Source organism: Vicugna pacos, chromosome 21 (genome assembly GCF_048564905.1).
Source record: "Vicugna pacos chromosome 21, VicPac4, whole genome shotgun sequence".
NCBI classification, from domain to species: domain Eukaryota; kingdom Metazoa; phylum Chordata; class Mammalia; order Artiodactyla; family Camelidae; genus Vicugna; species Vicugna pacos.
In genome coordinates, this window is record NC_133007.1 from 23,015,256 (window position 1) to 23,040,533 (window position 25,278).

General features: G+C 41.6%; 1 protein-coding gene across 1 annotated transcript in view; it reads left to right on the forward strand.

Moving 5' to 3' along the window:
• Positions 1–25,278, forward strand: part of SPTA1 (spectrin alpha, erythrocytic 1) — a 55,502-nt gene that overhangs the window by 8,006 nt on the left and 22,218 nt on the right. The window contains exons 7-25 of the mRNA XM_006215624.3: positions 1,115–1,269; positions 2,217–2,352; positions 2,433–2,534; positions 4,380–4,517; positions 5,123–5,233; positions 6,513–6,590; positions 6,737–6,895; positions 8,251–8,455; positions 9,844–10,025; positions 12,473–12,716; positions 14,019–14,141; positions 16,104–16,321; positions 17,138–17,230; positions 18,915–19,052; positions 20,314–20,465; positions 21,066–21,252; positions 22,352–22,453; positions 23,442–23,533; positions 24,558–24,702. Coding sequence (XP_006215686.2) covers positions 1,115–1,269; positions 2,217–2,352; positions 2,433–2,534; positions 4,380–4,517; positions 5,123–5,233; positions 6,513–6,590; positions 6,737–6,895; positions 8,251–8,455; positions 9,844–10,025; positions 12,473–12,716; positions 14,019–14,141; positions 16,104–16,321; positions 17,138–17,230; positions 18,915–19,052; positions 20,314–20,465; positions 21,066–21,252; positions 22,352–22,453; positions 23,442–23,533; positions 24,558–24,702 — 2,760 coding nt within the window. The remainder of the gene's footprint in view (positions 1–1,114; positions 1,270–2,216; positions 2,353–2,432; positions 2,535–4,379; positions 4,518–5,122; positions 5,234–6,512; positions 6,591–6,736; positions 6,896–8,250; positions 8,456–9,843; positions 10,026–12,472; positions 12,717–14,018; positions 14,142–16,103; positions 16,322–17,137; positions 17,231–18,914; positions 19,053–20,313; positions 20,466–21,065; positions 21,253–22,351; positions 22,454–23,441; positions 23,534–24,557; positions 24,703–25,278) is intronic.

The window sequence follows — 25,278 nt, forward strand, 5'->3', positions numbered from 1 at the left end:
GATTTTTCTTCTTTCCCCTTTATAATAAACTCAGACACTTAAAGCACATTACTAAACCCACCTTTGAGTTTTCTTCTGGAAGCTGGAAAACCCCAGATTCTATACCTACGGTAGACATAGGCATACTAGAACTTTGAGCAAGCCTGTGTTTTTGAACGACTCCTGCCCTTACTTCTTCCCCTCACAACTTGCCCCATAACTTAAACCAGTCACTCCTGAGCATATGCAGTGGAGTCAGCCCACAGGGAGATTCCCACTTGCTCGGCTGTAATCATCACTCGGTCCCTGTGTCAACTTTCTGAAAACTGCCTCACCATTCTGCTTCTTTTGTTCTTGCTTATTTTCTGTCCTTGGTCTTTTTTTTCCCTAATAATGAATAATAAAATATCATGATTTGATGAATAATGATAATAAAATCTCAAATCCTAGATAGTATCTAATTATAGTTGAGTATGACAGAAAGACTAACGACAGCATGTGGAATTTGCCCCAGGAACCCGCTCCTCAGGAACTGTGCTCAGAATGGTCTGGCATTACTGCAGTTGTCCTGGCAGAAATTTTCCTGAGCAGAAATGTCTTTCTGACAACCGTATTTATGGAAATGGTATAGAGCGTAATGAAGGACAGGTGATGTCTAAACCTGGCTTCTGACCATGTCCAGCTGAGTGACCCTGAAATAATAAAACATTCTACCTCTCAGTTTTCACATAAAAGGGGAATAAGAATAGTTTCTGCCTCCTAGTAATATTAAAAGAATATAAAACAAGAAAATTTGTGTGACATGCTTAGCACAATGAGAGACAAAAAGTGGTCAGAAATTATTGTTAATATTGTTACATGAATATGTTAATATAAATAGATCAACATAAATGCACTAATAAATTATTCTTATTCACATGATTATTTTGTTACATCCGTCCCATAAAACTTTGTCGGGAGGACCAGAGTGGGCTTGGATTTCCCACTAGGTTTTTTTTTTCTTTTTTCTTCTTAAATTATAGAAATTTCTGGTGTACAGCATTATAATTAGACATCTGTGCATACAACAAAGTTGCCACTCACCACCAGCCAGTTAACCCACCTTCATCCACTAGGTTTCTTTTTCATCCCAAAGGTGGAGAAGTTATGTGAGAAAGCAGACAGCCTGAAGCTTTCCCATCCTTCAGATGCAGCTCAGATCCAGCAGATAAAAGAGGATCTGGTCTCCAACTGGGAGCACTTCTGCACCTTGGCTGCCAGCAGATATGAAAAGCTACAGGCTTCTTATCGGTGAGAAACCCTTTTTCCCTCTTGCTTTATCGCTCTCTTCGGGATTCAGGAATAATATCGAAAGCAGAGGTAAGAGGGAAAGGAGTAAGATAATGAGTGAGCCGGCCCTCTTCCCTGCTCAGCAGAGGCAAGAGAAGTTTTAATTTGCCAGGAGAAGTCCTTTGCAGGCTGATATAACACTCAGCATGACGCCGTCTTTCGCCTGTACTGTTTCTGTCTTCCTCTATTTGTATAGTTGTAGGAAGCTACGAAGTGGCCCACGGAGCTGAAAAGCAGCTGAAGAAACATGTCAAAATCCAGGCCCTGGCTAAGGAACTGGAATTAGTTTCCAAGTTGAAGTGCGTAAAATAAATCTAGAATTATTTCCTGAATGTAGGTTAGCTTACAAAAAGGACTTGAGCATCACTTCCGCAATTGATTTTTCTAATATTCAATCACCAGAAAATAGTATTTATCGTCTTGTTATGATTTAAAATCAAATGGTGAGCTTCTAATTTTTTCAAATAGGTAACTCTTTTTTTGGTGTGTGTGTGTGTGTGTTTTCACTGCTGTGGTTAAGGGCGAGCTAACACACACGAGGGCTCCTAACCCTAACACTAGTCGCTCCTTCTCACAAGGTGTCTCCCGTTCTTCATGTTGTGTGCTTCTTTATTGGCTTCCTTGGGAGTACTTTACTCCACTTGGGGCAGGTCTGACTTTGTGATTTTGGAGAGGTAATGCCCAAGTGCCTTATCACACAATGATACATCTACCCTGGGAGTATTCAACCTGGCGTGAAGGACTCACAGCCTGCAGCCCTAAAGGAACAGGAAGTACATCAGAGGAAGGGGAGGTGGAGGGTTAGAGCAAGAAGCATGTTGCACATCTTAGCCCAACCCGAGCTCTTTGTTCAAAGTCCATTTGCACCTGGTTTCTCCTTCTAGCCTTTTCCCTTATCTTTTCCACAGGTACCAGCGGTTCTTATCCGACTATGATGAGCTCTTACGCTGGATGAAGGAGAAGATTGCTCTGATCAGTGCTGATGAGCTGCCCATAGATGTCACGGGTGCAGAAGCCCTGCTGGACAAGCATCAGCAACATAAGGTAGAGAGGGATGAGGGAGGTGCCAAGACTGCCACAAAGTTTCTACCTGCATTTTAAGACATTTTGTCTTGTGGCCACAGAATAACATTGACTCTTACCATAACCGACGTCAATTGGTTGATGAGACTGGAAAAGCCCTGCTGGATGCCCATCATGAAGCCTCTGATGAAATTCGGGAAAAGGTAATCTCGTTTAACAATCTGTGAAATTTCTCTACTTATTTAGCCTTCACTTAATCTCATACTAATATGATCATCTCTGAATGGGAAGAGGATAGAAGGTTTATTAACATCTTAATATGGGCTCAAATTTCACGCTGCTTCCTTCACATGTTGCTTTAGCAGAACTGAGCCATTTGAAAAGCCATTCTTCACCTCTGAGACTTGACTTCGCCAACCAAATTTCATCAGCCTACCTTCTCCCTAATTTGAAATCTGCACCCCATCTTGCCTTGTCGCATGAGCTCTGTTGCATCACTTTCACATGCTCATCTCCAGATTGTGAATTCTTTGAGGACTGTACCCATCTTGGATTCTTTAAGGTACCTAGCATGGTGCCTAACATATGGCTATCTTTCTTCTCTCTTCTATACTGCCTCAAATCAAACTGATTTTCCTATATCTGTTTCTCCATCTATATTAAACAACAGGAAAACTTTAAACAATCAGAATTACACTGAATGAAGAAGCAGGTTTGACATCGTCCTAACCTCTTGGATCCCAGGGGCTCACTTCAACCCCCCAACCCCTGAGAAATTTTGCTTCAGTCACAGAGTTACAGGTATTCATTGGAATGATAACTGAAATAAAATTTGCAGGCTCTTTGCATCTCGTTAGATTCCAAGCACAGTCTCCAGTGCTAAATGGTGAAGGTTGAGATGATCATATTTTGAATTTGCCAAAAACTCTATGGGAACATTATAATATGAATTTTTATTTTTAACAATTTTCCTCTGAAAGAATAGCAGGATCCAAATCCTTGGAAACTTACCTGTTATCCTGGGATGCTGATAATTTGTGCTTTTTTGAACAGAGTTAACCCAGCAGCTGTTTTGATAAGCTGGAATTTCATGGGCAGGTTCTTGGGCAGAAACAAAGGTTTCTGAGAGTTTCAGAATGTCACTTTTCTCTTTCCTCATCTGCTTTTGGAGTAGAGTGAAAACTTCTCAATCTGATCATTTAAGTGCTCTATGAATTTGAATTTCATGAAATGTCTACCATTTTCAGACACCGCCCTTTTCTCCGGAGCACTTTGTATGATCTAATGATTACCTGGAGTAATTACTTGCTTGTGGAGTTATGCCCTCCTCCAATCTTGATTCCTCACCGCCCTGCTCTTTGAATCTCTGTTTGATACAATACTTTCCACACTTCTACTCCCCAGTTCATCCAATCAGAATTGATCTTTTCTTCTTTATTTATACATATCAAGTGTGTTGTACTTCTGTTACAGTATTTATCTCGTTTGACCTGTACTACAATTACTCACTTAGATGATAGAGCCTTAGGAGAAAAGCCTGTTGCCTATTCATTCTTGGATCCTTCAAAAGGCTTTGCATGTATTAGATGCTCAGCGAATGTAGGATAAAATAAATGAAGTATCTTCCGGTACATTCTCTCTCTTTTTAGAATTGAAGTATAGCTGATTTACAATATTGTGTTGCTTTCTGCTGTAGCGCATAGTGATTCAGTTACATATACATATATACATATATTCTTTTTCATTATAAGTTATTATAAGCTATTGAATATAGTGCTATACAGTAGGACCTTGTTGTTTGCAGACTTTATATATAGTAGTTTGTGTCTGCTAATCCCAAACTCCCAGTTTAGCCCTCTCCACCTTTCCCCGTTTCCCCTTTGGTAACCATAAGTTTGTTTTCTACGTCTGTGAGTCTCTTTCTGTTTTGTAAGTAAGTGCACTTGTGTCATTGTGTTTAGATTCCACTTATAAGTGGTATCATACCATATGTGTCTTTGTCTGACTTACATCACTTAGTCTGGTACATTATCTCCTTCTTTCAAAAGATGGCAACACTCGACCACACCTGGTCCACCCTGCTGGAACTGTGGGACAGGCGTCAGAATCAGTACGAGCAGTGCTTGGAGCTGCACATCTTCTACCGTGACAGTGAGCAAGTGGACAGCTGGATGAGTAGACAGGAGGTAACAAGGGGTGGGGGGCTCAGCAACTGTCTGGAAGCCACTTGTCCCACTCCTCATTTACTACTGTCAGCGCCTTCACAACCCCTTCTGTTCACCTGGAAATGGAGGGTGAGCCTCAAGAAGGAGAAAAGATTGACCCTTTCTATTAGGCTCTTGCAATTCCCTCATGGACAAATGCACAGAAAAATACCTGAATACAAAGCAGAGAGGTTTGAAGCTCAAATGAACATGAGACAAAAATGAATATCCAGTTGTCAAGGGGTCAGGAAGAGAAAATGGGATGAGTGAGGCAGGGTTAACCAGAGCATTCCTGGAGGATATGAGTGAGTGGTCCTCTTGAGGCAGCTTTGAGATCTCAGAATAGTGTCTAGATGGGCTGGGACAGACACAGAGACAAAGGTGATGAAGTTGTGTAGAGGATTGGGAAGGGAGTCTGGAGCTCCTGCTGTTTAAGGTTAGTCTCTGCCTCCTCTCCTCCTCTGTGCTAATTCCCACCTTTCCTCCATCCCCTCACCTCCTTCCTCACTCCTTTCTCAGAAGTATTCCAAAAGGAATGTTTCTTACCAATGAGGCACAGCTAAGATGTAGCTTTCTGTCTACTATAGGCCTTCCTGAAAAACGAGGACCTGGGAGACTCCTTGGGCAGCGTAAAAGCCCTTCTTCAGAGCCACAGTGACTTTGAGGAAGCCTTTACCGCCCAGGAGGAGAAGATCACAGTAAGCAATGGGCCCTGGTTCTGGCACTGGCTTCATGTTTGTGCGTTCATCCCATATAATGCCAATCCTCAAAATCACTCATAACTATGAAGGTTGTTCTTAAAAGAGAAAATACCCAGAAAAATGATCAAACCCATTTTTATCAACACATTTCTTATCCCACAAAGCATATTTAGAAAGTTTTTAAAGATTTCAAGCCATTTATATTTCTGATGAAGTGCACGATTGTCTTGTTTTTTTCTGCAGTATAAGGAGAGACGATTGGATCCATGTCCAACATAGAATCATCACTTAAAAGTTTGAAATGCATTATTTACTTTTTGAGTTTTTCTCCTCTCCAGTAATATCGCCCTTTAGTTTTCTCGATTTGTATCTAGATATCTAAGTAGTATCTATTTCTCCCTGTGTCTTTTCGTCTATGTGTTTCTCATGTAATGCTACTACAGTTTTTCTATGAACTTTAAGTTACAATGTCCCAGAAACTGGTCAATATATAAGCAAGAAGTATGAGGACTTTATTTGCCCAATATATTGTATATCTTTGGCCATCTCCTAGGATGGGGCTGGCTTTAAACACACACATGTGTATTTATACCACAACCACCACCAGCAACAGCAATAACAACAAAATTCCAAGCCTCCTCTGTTAATCTTCAGTCAGTACGGCACGTAATATGGTCCCTTACAAATCCATATGCTTATTCTGTTGGTTCTCATTGGTAAAAGCTAACAGCATGTAGTAAATTAGGATCTGTAAAAGGCTATCGTTTATTTCAGGTCGTTTTCCTATTCTCAATCAATTAATCCATCCTGGGCTCTAGCGATTTTGGGAGTTCATGAATGAATTATGAATAAAAATTCACATCTGTGATTTCTCACTTCATTCCTCATGTAGTTAGAGATTAGATGTAGATATAAGCATATATGACAGACTATGGATGGATAGATAGATAGACAAATAGAGCCTGGACATGGTTATATCAATAGTAACTCCTCTTAAAAATTAAAGAATAGGTCAGATATTCACTTGGTAGTGACATCAGCATTCACTGACTGGAACCTAGATTTATAAAACATTGTGGCATAGAGAGGGTAATTAACTTGCCTGAAATATACATTTTGAAATGTAATTTATAAAATAAATCAGAAGTAGGACCTGGGTCTGACTCTGAAACTTGTCCTTTCCCCACATTGTCATGTTTCCTCTTTAAACTAGTCAAACTGTGGCCACTTACTCATGGCCACTGAGGGGAAAGCACTCCTTTTTTTTTTTCCCCAGACCTTAGACAAGACTGCAACCAAACTGATTGACAACAACCACTATGATTCAGAGAACATCACTGCTATCCGGGATAAGGTACTTTCAAGGTCCCAGATGTGCCTCCACCTGCCTGTGCACTGGGGTCAGGGGAGGCGTTGGAGCATGATGACCGTGGTGGGTGGTGAATCTCCTGTATCCATGTTTGACTTTGCTGACAGTGAGTCTGTGTATGGTTTTTGCAGCTGTTGGCCCGACAGCATGCTTTACGTGAAAGGGCTGCCACTCGACGCAAGTTGCTGGAAGATTCATTGCTTCTGCAGAAACTGTTTCGGGACACAGATGACCTAAAGAACTGGATCAACAAGAAGAAAAAATTGGCAGATGATGATAAAGATTGCAAGGTAGGCAGGATTTGCAGACCCTGGACCCATCCTTTGGGACTGAATTTCATGGAATTAGAGTCTTGGAACTGGAAGGACAGTGGCGTTCAGCTGGCAAACCTCACTTTGTAGATGAGAAGACAGAGTCTCAAAGCAGGGCAATGACTCCTCCCAGACTATATATCTAGTGAAGAATCTAGTTTCCAGTTTTCCTGTACCCTGTTGCCCATCACCGCTTTTCTCTGGCACAATTTCCAGTGGTCCTGAACGGAATGGGGGAAAGGAGGAACTGCTCATTATTTAGTTGCTTATCCCCTCTTCTGCTCCCCTCTCCACCCTTAACAGTAGGAAAATGTTGGGTCTAATCATAATGTACATTCAAGCTACTTGGAACTCAAAAGTAATCCAAGGTTTTGGTTTAACATAGACTGACACAGTTTTGTAGCTGGAGAGGAACACGTTTTTATTGTATAGACGAGGAAACCAGGCATCTGAGCTGTGAAGTGAGTTGCCTAAGGTCGGCCAAGTATTTAGGAAGCAGGTTAACCTAAAGGTTAGAAGCATGAATTCTTTCTGGAGAAGGTAAAAACTGGGCTTAAATTCTCTCCCTGTTCTGTTTTAGTTTGTGTGATGTTAAAAAATTCTGGAATTTTCTCTGAGCCATAGGTTTCTTTGCCTTGGGGTTGTGTAAAACACGTATCTTTCACTCACAAAATAAACTATGATACATGCACACACATCTACAGACTCACAAATTTTCACATTTACAGTCAGGGCTAGAATTAGTCTCTTGATTTCTAGGCCAATATCTATTCCCAGTACTCACCTTTCTAGACATAATTTAGTCTTAAATGTATACCTCTGATCCTTTTGTTCTTATGTTTTTATAGAACTTTGAGCATCTTACCAATGCCTTTCATTCTGTAAAACTCAGCATTACATGCTCATGTTCTCTAGAGGAGTTATGGTTCCAGTGTATGTAGGGTAAACAGATCTTCTCTACATGGGGCAGAAGGATGGATGCTTTGTATACTAGGATAGGAATGAAAGGTAATCTTCATCCTTTATGACAGCTCTGATTGGTTATTAATGCTTTCATGGAGTGTCATATTTTAAATGATCTTCCGACCACACCCAGACTCAGTAGAAACAAATTCAGGGATTGATTAGCCATGTCTGCCACTTGTGTGGAAGGAGGGATTGGTCGCATAGTCTCCTAAGCATCCTCTGGCTCTACGCTTGGACTAGGACAGTCCTCCCTTACATCCTCTTCGCAGTTCAGTTAGATTTGTGGTGAAAAGAAATCCTTGTCCTCAAAATGTATGAGGTAGGTAATGGTTTGTTTTGTTTTGTTCTGTTTTTCCATTTTGTCTCAGGATATACAGACCTTGAGGGTCCAGGTTCAAAAGCAGCAAGTCTTTGAAGAGGAATTGGTAGCTAAGAAGATCCTGCTCAATGATCTAAAGAAAACTGGTCAGGAGATGATTGAGAGCAATCACTATGCCTCTGAAAGTGCGGCTGCTCGTCTGAGGGAGGTTGACAGACTCTGGAAGGAGTTGCTGGAGGCTACAGAGCAGAAAGGTTCGGAGCAGAGCTTTGTGCGAAAATGAACTCCCAAATTCTGAAACCCACCTTTTTGGTCTTATCACCTTGAATTTCCCTGGTGACCTCTCTGAGAAGGGATGCTACTCATTTGTTTTCCTGCGTCTTCCTTTATTGGTTGAGAAATTTTTAAAACTCAATCGAGATTTATTGCACTGTATATTTACACAATTTTGTGTTTTCTTCATGTGTGTAGGTTTTTTCAACTGAAATTACTTTTGTTTCCTTCACTTTTCTCCCACGTTTTCCCTTTATCTTGAAAATGTACCATGAATTCAGGTACCATGAATTCAGTATTGGTTATGCACTTAAAACTATTGTCCTTAAGCTAGATTTTACATATTTTGGTTCTATAAATGAGACAAGATATTAAGACCTAGGTCATTAAATTAGATAGTAAAGCCACATGTGACATTCCCACGATATTTTATTCTTATAAACAGGACTTGATGACTTGCTGCTAGTTTTCACTTGTCCGAGCATGTTCAGGCTCTGCTATAAGGTCTTAAAAAACTCTCACATGTCTGCCTGAATAGCCTCTACTTACATTTAACTTCACCTCTTACTGTGGAAAATTAATCAATTGTCACAATTAACACAAATAATTAATTTCCTCTGTCAGTATCCCCCTTGTCATAAACCACCTGTTAGACACGACTCTGCCCTGGTTATAGAAGACAGACGTTGTATGGATTTTGTTGGATGGCAGCCTGAGTTTTGGTTTAGGAAAAAAATCCAACTTGATTGTAACAGTAAGTTTCTGCTACTCTACATCATCAAGAAATACAGTAATTGCTTCACAGAAATAATGCAGATAATTCCTATAAGGTCATAGAATAAAGAATTTAGCTGAGAACAGTGTGAATAATCAAGATATCTTCTGGAAGAGAAAATTGTCAGGCATGGTTTGGGATGAAGGACAGGCACTAAGAGGGGGTTTGGCAAAGTTCTGAGAAAGATATCTATGAAAAGACACTTCAGAATTTCAAACTGCGACAACCCCAAGTTTTAGACGTCTCTTGGAAAATGCGGTGCTTGTGTTTGAGTCCCTTTGGAAAGGAGGTCTCAACAGAGAGTAACAAATGGCATGAAAATTCCCAAGACAGTTAAAATCTAACAGCAACACCGCCCCTTAGCAGGGAGTGAACATATTATCTTTGTTTTGAGAGCCCTGCTGTGTTCAAAAACAAATACCACCCGAATTCTACACATTTATGTTGATTTCTTGTATAATCATGTGAGACAGCTCTATTTTTCCATTGGAAATATCAAAATATTATATTGCTTCCTGAAGTTGTTGTAACGTGTGTTAGTGCGTCACAAGGATCCGTTATGACACCTGCCTTATACCTTGGTTCTTCTCGCAGGGATCCTGCTGTATGAAGCTAGCAAGCTGCTGCAATTTGAAAATAATGCAGAAGACCTGAAACACTGGCTGCAGGAGGTGGAAAGGCAGGCTGTCTCTGAGGATTACGGGAAAGACCTGAAGGGCGTACAGAACCTACTCAGGAAACTTGCCCTCCTCGAGTCTGACATGGCTGCTCATCAGGTTTGTGGTCCGCTCTTTGGCCATTTGGAGGCCAACGCACCTGCTTATGCTCTGAACACACTCATAAGTAATTACTATTAAAAGACAAAAAGAGCAGGAAACTACAGATAAAAAATCAAAAATTTTAGTTGGGCAACTGCCTTTTTCTAATATCTCCTTTCATCCAGCCATTCTCCTGGATACCTGGTGTCCTTTGTCAAAACCCCATGGCTGATACAAGACTGTATGGACTTCTCTAAATATAACATTGCACTTTCAATCCATAAACCTGGGTTTTATATATAGCCTCATCGCTTACTAGTGATGTGATCTTTGGTGTATCTTTTGACCTTTTTACACTTCTGTATCCTCACCTATGAAAAAAGTTGCCTCTTTCTGTTCTGGCATTCTGCAGTTCAAAGCTTGAAAATATTTTAAATCCTACCATAGAAGTAAAGTGACTTTCCCAACGTCAAAGAGAAAAAATTCACAGCAGGACCAGGACTGTGAGGCAGGTGTCTCGGCTCTTAGTTTTCAGGGTTATCCCCCCGAAATCCCACTAGACTGTTACTTTAAGTAAATTTATCCAACAGGTTTCTAGAGTATAGATACTGTATGTGAGTTTCTGGAGGACTCGGTGGAAATCCACTTTCGATTGACTCGTTTCTTATCCCAGACATCCTAGCTTGTATTTAAAACTGTTCCCTAGAATTTAAAGCTGTTCACTAGAAAGTCCCACTGATCTGTCCTGTTAAAATACACTTCCATGATGTCTGTTCTTTGGTCACTCTTAGTTAAATGGAAAAGACAGAATAATCTACAGAAAACGAGGAAAAAAAAAACCCAAAATAAAACAAACCCAGGAACTTACATAGCTCTAGGTATGGGCTGATGGAGTTTTAAGCAAAAGACTGGAGTTAGGAAAATCATGTAAGGTTAGCTTTGAAATCTAGATGGAGGAAAAGAGTGTGGAACAGATTTTCAAAGGAGTAAAAATGTAAGATTTACTGAAAAGTAAATTAAAAAGTACAAAGAAGAGGAACAGCATGTGTAAATATGTCATAAACAAAGGTATGTGACTCTGTCTGGGAAAGCTGGGACATCCAATCATTAGGGATTGGCTCTCCTGGTTGGAGCAGTGGCCAAAATATCGTGCTTGCAAAAAACATTTTTGATATGGAATATTAAACTTGAGAAAGATCATAAACAACCTCTGGTCCAAAGTTCTCTTTATATAGATGAGGAAACTAAGGTTGAAAGAGGTGAAGAATTTTCCCAGGATAAAACAGCAGTTGGCCAGCAGCCAAATCTTCTGTATCTCGCGCTGGAGGCATCGTGCACTACATTAGTTCTCAAACAGCACAGGGGGTCCATCACCCTGATGACAACTGTGATGCTTTAAAATCACTCTATTATTACACAGCGGTGTTTTCCAAAGTTAAAATGTCCTAAGAGATGAGAGCAGCTGGCTAGTAGGAGACTTTAATTTCACCTCTTTATGGAGCCTTTAATTCCTTATGCAGGAGTGAGTGTATGTTTTAAGAAGCTGCTGAGGGTCAACAGTTTGTTCCAGATTGAGAAGAGACAGATTGAACTCTGTATCAGCAGAGCACTGGACTGCAAAAGAGAATAAGCAAAACCAACACCTGCGGCTCATCCATTTCTTGAAGCACTTCTCATATACCACCATCCCTCACCCCGAAAAGCAAATGACACAGACAAACAAAAATCCTATGCTCTGTTCTACTGCCAGGCCAGTTAGAGTGGACCTCACTAATAAAGATGAAGTTAATCTCTTGCCTCTATTTTACCATATAGTAACACTATTAACATTTTATTTCTAGGAAGATCATTCAAACTCTTGTTTCTGTATTCCTCCTTCCTCAGATACAACCCAAATGGGGACAGTGATTTACTCAAACACACACAACTGGGGAGCGGCCAAAGAAAGGCCTCTAGATTTCTCTTTCGGAGGTTCTGACGCTAGTGTTTGCCACATCACATTTCATCTCATAGGCATTGTTCCTGCTACGCGACAAACTCAAACTTCAGTGGTGTCCATGCTAGTTACAATTATAGCTCATTGGAAAGGATGAGAAAGAGGTTGGAAGGGGAACTGAAATGGAAAAAGCCTCCTGCTGTTTTCTTCAGGACCTCAATTCATCCGCACTCCTGAACAATTAATGCTTTAGAGCCCTGGGTTCTCTGATGTCTTTGGCAAACCCTCTAAACATTTGGTCCTTTCTAAAATGTGGCTTCAGAACTACTTCCCTGTAAACAGCTTTTGGCCTGAGGAATTGGTTCTCCATGGAGTGACCCCTCCCACTCTATTTCACTGATTTGATTAGAGGCTTAAAGCCAGTACATATGGACGCTGATTCTCCCCAAGCTCCACTCCAAAAACAAAACTCTCATCTTCTTTAACTAAATTATGGAATTTTCTAATGCCCATTCTATTTCTCCTTCAGACTCAGGTGGACACCCTCACAGACTTGGCGGCATATTTTGAAGAAATAGGCCATCCGTATGCTGAGGACATACGGGCAAGGCAGGAGTACCTGGTGTCCCGGTTTGAAGCCCTGAAAGAGCCGCTGGCCTTATGGAAGGATGAGCTCACTGACCATCTCCGCCTGCACCAGATCTGCAGAGACACAGAAGATGAGGAGGCCTGGATTCAAGAGACTAAACCCGCAGCAGCTTCCACGTACCTTGGTTAGTACATTCCTGGGAGGCAGAGCCACAGGGAGAAGACCAAGTTCTGCAGATCGCTTGAAAGATCTGGGATTTCATCGATGAGGGGGTGCAAAGTTTGTCCTCAGATCTTCCCCCTTAGACTCATGAGAATTTTTCCAGATTTCAAATAGAAGATTTTTTAAAAAAATTCATACTCCTAAAACCAGACACAAACAGTGCCGTGAGTTTAAGGCCTCTGGGAAGAGCTAAAGAGATCAGCTTTTTGCTATTTGCTCTAACTTAGGTTATTCCCAAGGTCCTTGGCTGAGCAATTGTGGTTAGTGTGTGAGTGTTTTTGTCTGTATAGTCAGTGGCTCCCTTTTATAAAGAGAGCTTTTGCAAAGATGCATATGAGCTGTTACCAGGAATAAAGGGTTGAAGTAGCAGATAAAAATACATAGTTTCCTTTCCTTTAAAAGTTACTGGTTCACCATCATTAGTGCCAGGAAACTAGCACTGAAATAAAGGAAAAAGTGCACATAAATGTGATGTAAACTTAACATACATGTATTGGCTGTATCTATGAGGGGCTGGACAATGATGACAGTGGAGGGGCTAGTCTGGGAAAATCTCCTAGAAGAGAAAAGATCTCTTTGAAGGATAGATGGGCTTAGAGAGTTTCTGGAGAGACATTTAGCGTAAAGTATAGCGAAGAAAATTTTGGAGGGAAGAGAGGTGAACCATGGATGGGTGACAGGCAGGATGAAGCGGACAGGTGAAACTGAGGACCTTCGAAGAAGGAAAAACTAACATTGCACAGTATTTATTATGTGCTCATTAATGTTAATCAGTGAGTGAGGCACTTTTAAATAAGTTATTTCTAATCCTTACAAAGAAAACTATAAAATAGAGAACATTGGGCCACTTTATGGTGGAAAAAAATCTAGATTTAGAGAATTTAATAGCTTTCTGATACTCACGGAAATTAGTAAGTGGAAGATTCTGGTTTTTACACCATAGTACGTTGAAAGAAAATTGGTTGCATGATATTCGTAGTTTGAGCTGAAAATTTACTTACTTTTCTGCCTATCATCCAAAGGGAATAGTGCTTCATTCATTGCGTTTTTTGGAGAATAATGAACTGGATTTTCTTAGTACAAAGAGGCAAGGGAAAGCTGAGCAGAGTTAATTCAGACGAACAGGGTAAATTGCAGGAAGCCCACTTAATGATTATTACCTCAAAGGGAAGACTTTGTAGGTCCATGAGTTAAAAAGAAGTAGAGTAGCCTCTCCTTATTCTGTCCTCTAGAACAGTGACCTTGAAGTTATTTTTCTCTATAGGCAAGGATCTGATTGCCTCCAAGAAGCTTCTGAACAGACATCAAGTCATCCAGGCTGATATTGCCAGCCATGCACCGTGCATCCGAGTGATAACAGAGAGGGGAAACAAAATGGTAGAGGAAGGTATGTATGCTTCGGATTGAACTGAGCAATCATCACTATGACAGACTTGTGGGAAGAAGTTTCTTTAATTTAAGGGCTTCATGAAAGGTATCTGATCCACCTTTCCATCCAACGTGGTTTTCATAATGATCCTAAGACAACCATTTGCCTTTTTCATGAGTGCAAGTGAAGTGTTCTGGAGTTTACATGATATATGATAATGCCATTGCTCTAATGGTTAATGGAACACATAATTGTGCATTCTTTTAAAGTTGTCTGTTTTTACTTCTGATATGGCAACTGCATAGATATCACCATAAAAGCAAGAGTTTTTAGGGGTTCGTCAATAACTTTTAAAATTGTGAAGGGATTCTGGAAGCAAAAATTTAACACTCACTGTTCTAGGACTCAAAGCATGGATCATTAACTTACCACAGTCTATACTTACGTAAATTCATACCATTTCATGTGTAAAATAAGATCCATTTCTCTCCTTTCATCTTTTGTCTATTGGTGTCACACACTTAAATTTTACGTATATTATAAACCCACCCATGCACTGCTATTAATTTTGCTTTAATAGTCAATTAGCTTTGAAGAGGACTAGGAAATGAGGGTTAAAAAGCCATTTTTGTTTACTTACATACTTGTGTTCTTCATTCCTTTGTCTACTGCATAAGTTTCCTTCCACATTAAGTTTCTCTAACATTTCTTGTAATGAAGGTCTGCTCACCATAAATTCTCTGGGCTTCTGTTGGTCTAAAAGACTTCCTTTTGCCTCCCTTTCTGAAACAGGTCTTCCCTAAATATAAAATTCTTGGTTGACAGTGTCTTTCTTTGAGTATTTTAAAGCTGCGGCTGCATCGTCCTCTGACTTGCAGCATTTCCGATGAGAAGGCTGCCCTCTTTACTATCTTTGCTCCTTTGTATGTAATAACTTTTCCTTCCCTCTGAATCTTTTAAAACTTTCACCACTGGTTTTCACCAATTTGATTATGATATAACTTGGTGTAGTTTTCTTTGCTTCTCCAGCTTTGCAATCATTCAGCTTCTTGGATCTGCTTTCTCCTGATTCTTCCGGGGAAGCCTTCATTCTGGAACTAAGTAGAGATTAGTCCACTACATGAGATTAGAACTCATGCATTCTTTGGTGGGTGACCATTTTATTATTCACAGCCCCATCTGAGCCTTAGGAATTGTTTTGGTCTATTGCATTCCAGTCTGCTTTTCCTTGCCCTTGAGGAGTTTTCTTACACATGTGTGCAAAGGAGCAATCCATCAAACACTCCAGGGGACCTCTCTGCATATCTCCAAAATGCCATCAGGGTGCAGCATCCTCCTTTGCAGTATTCTGCTCCACAAACTCCGGCTGTCTTGTCTTCCCTCAGCTCTGATTTCTGTCTCCTCGATGCACTGTGATTGCTAGTTCTGTCTGGGTTAGCCCTCCCACCACTACAGGACAGAAGAGGATGCCCCAGGCATAAGCTGTGGCAATCATAAGGCATATTTTATTTCTTTCCCTTCTCTCAGGAGTCACAACCTTCTGCCTGTTATCTGAAAATTACTGTATCTTACCGTCTGTCCCGTTTTCCAGCTGTTTAGCACGAGAGAACAATTCCTAAAGTTGTAAATCTCTCATGGACGGAAATGAGCATCTGCTGAATTTTCTGTTCAGGCTAGAGAATGCATGTTTTTGGAACTCTGACCAGTACCCACACCTAGGCACTTTGTTTTCCATCTGTACATCACAGACGGTACCATCCAGCGTGCCACCATGCATAATGCCTATCCGCCATTAGCACCTATTCATGCTTGATCTCACTTACGACATTCCAGCTCCCAGGAGCTTAGGTAAAGTGTCACACTGACTACATGCAGCATCACCCTCGTTCCTCCTTTTCTCTCTCCCAAGTCACCAAGGGGCTTGAAGTACAAGGGACATTAATGAGGGTAACACTCCCCTTTTCTGGAACTACTCCACAGGACACTTTGCTGCAGAGGCTGTGGCCTCCAGGGTCGAGAGTTTGAATGAGAATATGGAATCTCTCCAGGCTCGAGCTGCTAGACGGCTAAGGGATCTTGAAGCCAACATCCAGTTCCAGCAGTACTTAGCTGATCTGTGTGAAGCAGAAGCGTGGATGAGAGAGAAGGAACCCATTGTAGACGACACTAACTATGGGGCTGACGAAGAAACAGCTGGGGTAAGGTGGGCACAGGGATTGACATTGTCAAGTCCTCACCAAATTGGTACCAAATTAGACTGTGCAACAGCTGCAGGTTTTGTTAGATTATTTGGGGTTTCCAGAGTGACAACCTTTAGCCTAGATCTGCTGGGATAACCTCAGAGTTGACAGAAACCCCAAAAGACACACCATATTTCCCTAACACCACAGAGATCCGTATTCCTTAGAGATTATCTAAACCCAAAGGCATGATCAGACATTCATGCTTGTCTTGGTCCCATTCTGAATTCCGTGGTTTAACCTCTGGATTTCACAAACCAACTATCATTTAAAAATATATACCTTAATTCCTTTATTATAAGAAAAATCTGGCAGACCTTTTGGGACAAGAAGAACCCCAAAGCTCATTATTATCCTTTATGTCCACTTCTTCGTCTTGTTCATTGTCCCATGGTCAGCCAGTATAGTATTTCACAAACCCTGGGCCATAGAAATACTTGAAATGAGCCTCAAAGGTTAGGCTAATGTTTATCCTACAAAGCAATGCTATCAGCAGCACCCTCTTTCAGTTGTGATGTGTGTGGATAAAATGCTTATGCAATTTTGACTTCATTTTGGTCAAAGCAAATATATTAAAAAGTACTGTTTATTTAACTCCTATTTCCTGAAGCTTGCACATTTAGAGTTAAAACAAAATTATTGAAGATGGAGAGTGTCTCTTACCAGGAATTGGGACCATCAGTGTAACACAAAACATTAGCTGAAAAATTCCCCAGGGATGCTTAATGCTCTTCCTGTGTTTGCATTTGATGATCTTCCCATCAACAAATCCAGGCTCTTCTAAAGAAGCACGAGAGCTTTCTGGTGGATCTCAAGGCATTTGGAAACAGTATGCAAGCCCTTCGGGATCAGGCAGAAGCCTGCCAGGTAAGAAGGACTCGGGTGTGACAGGAATCACATTCTCCACTACAGAGGAAAGGGAATCGGGGAATCCTCTTTGTTGCTAGTTTTTACCTCGCATCTTCCAGAGAACAACTGCGAAGGAAATACTAAGTTCTGTGATGCTTATAGGCAGGAACTGCAGCATCCTTGTAGCGTCTAGAGAGATTCAGTTTACAAGAATTGGTTCATTGATGCATTATTTATACTGTCTTTTTTCTTTCTTTTGTATTTCCAGTCTCCTTTTTTCTTTCTTCTTTTATTTGGTCTCTTCTTCTTATATTCATTCCTGATTTTCCCCCTTCCTTCCTTCTTTTTTTTTTTCAAATACGAACACTTATTAAATGCCTACCATGTGCAAGCATGAATGAAAACAATCCTGACTTGAAGGAAAATTACAGTCCCTTAGATCAGAAATTTTAACAAATAACTGCATATAACAGATATATGAACAGGGAAAAGGGTCTCGAAGAGAGCGTTCCGATCTCTTGAAATAAGAGCGCTGGAAGGTAGAAAAATCTTCAGAGCTGAGGCAAGCCAGTTTACCTGAGTTATTATTTTTTTGAAAAGAGTGGTTTACTCTGCAAAGAAGAGCTTTTCTAGTGAATAAACTATGGGAGCAATTGCACTGAAGCACAAAACAATCAAGTGTATTTGGGAAATGGGAAACGTGGAGGGTTTGAGGATGCGACAATGGCTAGACTGCAAAGTGAAAGTAATTGTCCTGAAGAGTGATGGAGGCTGGAGTCAGCTGAGCGGCGTAAGTGTTTCCTGTGTGTGATGGAAGGAAAAGAGGGGCCCTTCTCACATTCAAGACATTCTCCCATCTGAGAGACTCTGAATCCACGCACGGGGAGCAGGACAGACAGAGACTCACTATGTCAAGTCAGCGCGTATTTACAGAGCTGTGCTGTGCCTTCATCCAGCTCTGCATGGTGTGGGTCTGCACAAAAACAGGTGGGCTTGTGCGTTGTAACTCATGAAGAATATAAAATCAGAGAGATCTGTCAGGGGAAGGGCATCTTCACCTCCAGTCTGAGGCGCTGAGGTCATTACTTATGAAGGGGTGTTACGTTTGGTTCGTTCTCTGCGAGGTATGATATTTGGAGAAAGTGAAAATCAAAGAAGACACTACCTTGGAGGGCAGATTGCTTGCAAAAGAGTTATTTGATCTCAATTTATGTTCTCAATTTTTAAATTTCGGTGGCCTTTTTGGTGCTGTAGTTCACTCATCTCTAAAAGAGGAAGCCCATGGTTCCCCGACAAAATGCTTTAAAGGCCTAGGGGTTGGAAGCGCTGTCAGCGGAGGCCCAGGGAAGGGAGAAGGTGATGAGAGACAGTGGGTTTTTCTCAAACGATATTCTGAAACACTGATGCATTCGAGCCTTTATGACCTGCTTAAGAACTGATGGCTTCGAGCACTGAATGTGTTTCTGACAGAGTGCATTCTTACTTGCTCATTCTGTGTTCATGTTTGCCAGCCTGCCTGCCCCCTGAGAAGCGGAGGGGTGGAGCAGTGTCTCTGATGATGATGTATTGCGATAGCTCTGTTCTTGGCAGTCACGGAAGAGGTTCCAGCCAGAGGCTCCAGGGCCAGCCCACCAGTGGTGGGCTCTCCAGGGAGATGCTCCCCATGGGTGACGGGCACGTTCTGTTTCCTGTTTTTGTTCAGCAACAACTGGCTGCACCGGTGGAGGGAGCTGCTGGAGAAGAGAGGGTTGTGGCTCTCTATGACTTCCAGGCCCGCTTCCCCCAAGAAGTTACCATGAAGAAAAATGACGTCTTAACGCTGCTCAGTTCCGTCAATAAGGTGACTTTCCCTCCTACCTTTCTTCCCATTACCAAGGTGGCACTGACCCAGTCAACTCTCCCAACCCTGCCAGAAGCCCATATTTTAACCAGCTGGTATTTTTCTATTGCTGTCTCTCTTAAATCACCATAATTTATTGAGTAGTTTCTTTTCTCCGGTTGTATCTTTTGAGATGATAATACCAATTTTACAGCTAACAAAGGGAGGACTCAAAGTGCTTGAATAATTAGCCCCAAGACATGTAAGCCATGAAAGGCAATTCTATATATATTTACAGGGTTAAACTATCTCTTCCTTCTCGTCTCTTTGCTTCTTCCTCTCCTGTGCCCATGTTTCTACTAACGGAACAACAATGGCTGGGGTTAGGGGGAGCCTGATCAAAGAGAATACTTTTGTCAAGTTGGTTTTCTTTAGACCTTAATGACCGCGAGAATAGTGGCAGAATATTGTCTATGACTTTAAATATGTATTTTAATAAGAGCTCAAGTAATTTTTTAATATTCTAATAATTAATCTCCAAAAATGATTGGGAAGAAAGAAAAGAGAGCTTGGGAAATTGTTACTCTGAGGGCAAGTAATTTTTTTAGAGAAGCGGAATGTTTCATTACCATATCATCTGTGTGCCAGTCCCCTTTTCTCTTTGCTCAGTCTTCTCCATTTCAACACATGATTCCCTGAAGATATTAATTCCAGAGTGGATGGTATAACAACACTCCTAAAATACTCTGTGGAGATCAGGGTGATACTTGAGTGTAAAGCATTCACATACGTGAATTCCGAGGCAACACGTAATTGTTAAGGGCTCTGGGAGAGGGATGGGGAGGAGAAGCCCCTGTACACTGTTGTCTCACATAGATGCTCCACCCACGAGAGGCTCAGTTCAGCTCTGACCCCTTGGATCTTTGATGAATTCCTAGTGGACAAAGAACTCCCTCATTAGGAGAATGGCCTTTGATTTTTGAAAACTTCATCAAAGTTAAGGGTCTAACATCAAATGTCAGATCCCTTGATTTCAGAGGTCTAGTTCTGCAGTTGTTGGAACACTTGATTTATCTTCTTTGTAATATACACCACTCACATATTATACGCCACCCACAAATTGTATGCCACCCACATATTATATGACATCCATAAGCAATGGTTTGCTTCTTTTGGCCATCAGCCTGTGTCTGTGCCTAGAGACTAAGTTATGAGGGTTAAAACTTCTATCTGTGGCTTTTCTGAGAACTAAGGAAGGAGCGGGGCTTTGCTCTCCTTCTAGGACTGGTGGAAAGTGGAAGCTGATGATCACCAGGGCTTTGTGCCAGCTGTCTACGTCAGGAAACTTGCCCATGATGAGTTTCCCATGCTCCCGCAGCGGAAGCGAGAAGAACCAGGCAACATCACCCAGCGCCAGGAACAGATAGAGAACCAGTAAGTTCTGGAGCCTGGAGAACTGAACAGTGTTTAGCCAAACATTTCCCATTGGCCAAAGTCACGTCTCATGATTCTCCATCTGCTGTACTAGGGATGATTTGAAAATTCACAGATTTGAAGAGCTGAAAGTAAATTTAGGGTAATTAAAACCATTTACTTTTCAAATGAGGAAAGGGAACCCCAGAACAATTAAGTCAATTGCCAGAGGTCAGACACTTATTAGAGCCACGTCTTTTGACTCCCTACCCAGCACTCTTTCAAGGTTATCAAAAGGTCTTCAGACTTCCATGTGAATACCAGGCTATTTCATATCCAGTTGTCCACAGGAACGTAGAAACGTTCACTTCTATAGGATGAGGAAGGGATGCTGTCAGTCCCACGACTGGAGCATTGACATTTTTATTGTTTTTAAATGAACAGTGCATTTGTCTCTCTGCTCTCAATGCTGTCTTCCTTCCATCTTTACTCCCTCCTCTCCTTTACTGTTCTTTGGATTTTCCCTCCCTCTCCTCCTTGTCCCTTTCATTCTCTCCCTTTATCATCCTCCCTCTACTCTTCTTATTCCACATTTCCCGTTCTCTTCATTTCTTCACCCAGGTACCGGTCCCTCCTTGATCGGGCAGAAGAACGCAGACGTCGTTTATTGCAATGTTACAATGAGTTTTTGCTGGCCTATGAGGCAGGAGACATGCTGGGCTGGATCCAAGAGAAAAAAGCAGAAAACACCGGGGTGGAATGGGATGATGTTTCAGAGCGGCAGAAAAAGTTTGAAGAGTTCCAAACGGTGAGAAAGAGGAACCTTCTCCTCTCGACAGGTTTCTGAGGGTCATCATTGTTTCCTTTTATCTCATATCTCCTCCTGACTCCTTAATTCCATGTTTGCTGAATATCCTCCCCAAAGCTAGTGAGAGTTCCACATTTCAAATCTTTCTCCAGTTATTGTAGGTGAAAGAGAAACACAGAGAAACTCGTCCCCCTAACTTTGCAGGCTGCAGTCAGTCCCTGCCGCTCCCACATCCTATTGGTCTCCCTGAATCTTCACAAGTTCCTGTACTGTCCTGTGTGCCTGATGCCCAGGCTGACATGGGGTGCTGTGGGACTCTGTGTAAGGACTAATTATGGGGCAGAAGTTGGGGCAAAAAGGTGGGAAGAACCACATGACTCTGCAGTTGACAATTTCTAAAAGTTTCTCCTACCTGAAACCTTTCCATTCTCCTTTATTCTCTCAGATTCATTCTCTTACCTTGACTAGCAATGAATATAAACTCCTTCTTTCCTTCCTTTCTTTTTCATATGATATCTTCCTTACACATTGAATTCAAAGCTATAGTAGACAGATAAATAGGTGTGTATGTATGTGTATATATATATATATATATGTAAGTATATAGAGACATATATAAGTCTATATCATTGAAAGCCCACCATGTAATGAAATGAACAGTAATGTCACCAAAGACATGGTGATGCATTCCCTGTTTCTTACAACATATGTAAACAGATTGCAACTCAATGAAATTCTACATAAGGTGGAGAAGTTTGTATGGATAGTAAAGACTATTATGTGGGTCAGTGATAGACCTCTCTTATGGTGTAATTTAATCCAGGGAGAGATTTTTGAGAAATCCAAGAAAATTAATGTGTTCCATATTACAGATAAATAACAGCTTTCCTGACAAAATTTTTGATAGCCTCTGGGTGTCGATGAGACTAAATGTACTCTTTTCTGTGGCAGATGGGAGGAGGGCCGCTTACTGTGTATTACAAGCGTGGTTTGCAATGTATTTTAATCTGTAGCCAAGTCGGGGCAGAGTTGAGCAGATAAGGGTGCAAGATTCTTAAGAAGGGGATTTATACTGCTTTGGATATGTTTTGTCACCCAGGATTTGAAGGCCAATGAGCCTTGGCTGAGGGATATCAACAAGATGGCTGACGATCTTCTATCTGAAGAGCTTCTGACACCAAGAGGTGCTCAAATGCATCAGGTAACTAAGGCTCCTTCCATTCCTTCTCACTACCAGGTTGAGTTTTGGGAGCCTTCATTTCATTTAAAAATATTAAACTTCATATTCTGCAGATCAGCTAGAACATGCAGAAGTTAATAGCAGTGTGGAGCTGGTGACAGGAGAGGTCAAAGGCAAGGTTCCAAACTGTACATCCATGTATGCATTTTAACTGATTCTAAATCCTTGATTGGCACACATACTCACCTCCCTCCTCCCCAGCACCACAAGAAATTCAGTGCTCAAATACACAAATACAAAGAAAATGCAGATAATGGAGATATGATAATGGGGAAGTGGTCAGTCAAGAAGGCTTACTGGAAGAGATAGGCTCTGATAAAATCTGATGAAAGAAGAATACAGGTAAGTAGAGCTTGGGGGGTGGGTAAGTATTCTAGACCTGATTCAAATTTGGACCTGTGTTTCCCTAAAAGTTCTCATGAACATTAATGGAATGTCTGGTCCAGCTCTCTGGATTGTCATAAACCAGCGAGGGTGAATTCTCTGCCTCTTTGTGCGATGATCGCCGTGGGGTAAGAGTGAGAAGGAACGCCCACAGGAACAGTCTTCCCTACAGAAAATAGGGCTCTAAGAGGCTACTTGGTTTTGTCATTTCAGGATGTAGAAAGGTATTGTATTTCTCACTGAGAAAGGTAATAGCTTCTAACTACCAAGGCAACATTTTCCACTCATTTTTCAGAGGCTGTTACGTAGTCTCCATGGTGGCCAACATCAGTTGTTGCTCTAGGGTTGATGATTTTACCCTGGACCCTCAGTTTGAAAAGGAAAGCAACCCTTTTCTTAACTGCGTTAGCATAAATGAGGCCCAAGCTCAAGCTATCCAAGACAGAAAGAACCTTGTGCAATTTCTAAAGGAGACAACGTGGAAACAGCCACGATGTAAGCCCCGTCTAGTCTTCAGACACCACTGAGTTAGCTCCCTTGCTAAGTCTCCATCTGCCTCTTGTAGGAGTTGAATACCCGCTGGGGGTCCCTGCAGAGGCTGGCAGAGGAACAGGGTGAGGAGCTGGATAAGAACCGTGCCGTCCAGCTATTTCACAGGTGAGAATTTTAACCCCAAGAAGCACTGCTGCTCTAGAAACCAATCACAAACTCAATTCTGCCAATTCTAACTGCCAGGGTGGAACCATAGCTATTTAGTTTAACCCATCTTCCTGGGATAGAGATAAGAGGAAGTCAGGTGTTTCAGTAGTAGAGGTCTCGCTTGGCACATGGCTACTCCCAGACAGCCAACTTCAATTTTTTAGTGCCTAGCCTTGGGCCCTGGTCCATAATTAACAGGCTACATACGTTTTCCCAGTAAATAATGCAGCTTGAAGTTGAAATGAGAGGTATAAGCCAATATATTTCTGAACTAGAAGTAGATGGTAGAGGGCCAGGGACATCACATTGACTCTTAACTGTTGACTCAACAATTTTTGTCTGATTTCTAAATCTGTGTCTATACTAAGAAACACACACGCACAACTGAACAAAACAAAAGTCAGCAAAATGAACAAATGAACAAACAGAATGAAAATTGTATACCTTTCTTGTGCATAAATGTATCTTTATTTTTATTTTTTTAACCTTTTTTATTGATTTATAATCATTTTACAATGTTGTGTCAAATTCCAGTGTTCAGCACAATTTTTCAGTCATTCATGGACATATACACACTCATTTTAAATATTCAGAGAAGGGAACCCTGACATGCAGACAGGTCTGGTCATTTAGAACGGCTGATGATGGAAAGCCATGAAATAGAACAGTTGAGCACATGGCTTTGCCATCAGACCACCTGCTTCAAATCTAGGTTCCACCATTTGACAGTAGTAAAATACTAAACTTCCTTTTTTTTGGGGAATACTCAGCGTCTCTAAACTTCAGTTGTCGCATATGTAAAATGGGACGGCTAATCGTAACCAGGCCTCAAGTACTGTTGTCAAGATTCAACGAGCCTAAGTTCTAACATCTTACAAAGGAGGATGGTGATGGTGACGGGTTCTGAGGGCTTCCTGTGCGCCCAGCCAGTCTGCCTCCAGCATACGTGATTGTTCCTAAACTCTGGCTTCTCTTGCACCAGGGATGCAGATGACGCAAAGGAGCAGATTGAGGAGAAGTGCCAGGCGCTCAGGGCTGCTGATCCTGGCTCGGACCTGTTCAGCGTGCAGGCCCTTCTGCGACAGCATGAGGGCTTTAGGAGAGACCTTATACCCCTGGGGGAGAAGGTGAGATGTGCTCTCAAGCTTTTCCAATGCTTCCCTCTTCACGTATATATTTATTAATACCCCCTTTGGTTTTACTTTCCAGGCCCTTATTCTTACAGTTCTCTTTATCTTGCTCCATCCATCCTGTTCTTTAACTCTGTCCCTAAGGCAAGTCCACTAGAAAGCCATGTCCCAGGGCCAATAACATGGAAGGAAAACATGTTAGAAATAAGCCTTCTACAAGCCAAGTACCTCTTCAGTGGGTTCCAAGTGACCAGAACTTACAGAAGTTAGTCGGAGGCCAGCAGCCTAAGATAACTCGGAAATGGCCCCGTTTAGGACAGCCAGGCCTCTGCCTGAGGATGGTGCAGAGTTTCCTTAGCAAGGAACTGAAGGAGCTTAATCCTACTCTGACCAAAAAATGAACTCTACAGCTTGCCGGGTGACACTCTGGAATAAATCAGAGGCATCATGCGTTTTGCATGATCATGCGGAGCGAAAAGCAGCAAAGAAATGTCTACACTGGGAAGCCCTTCACATTAAAAGGCAGATGCTTGTCACCAACCAACAGAGTCACTAACCGCCCTCAAAAAGACG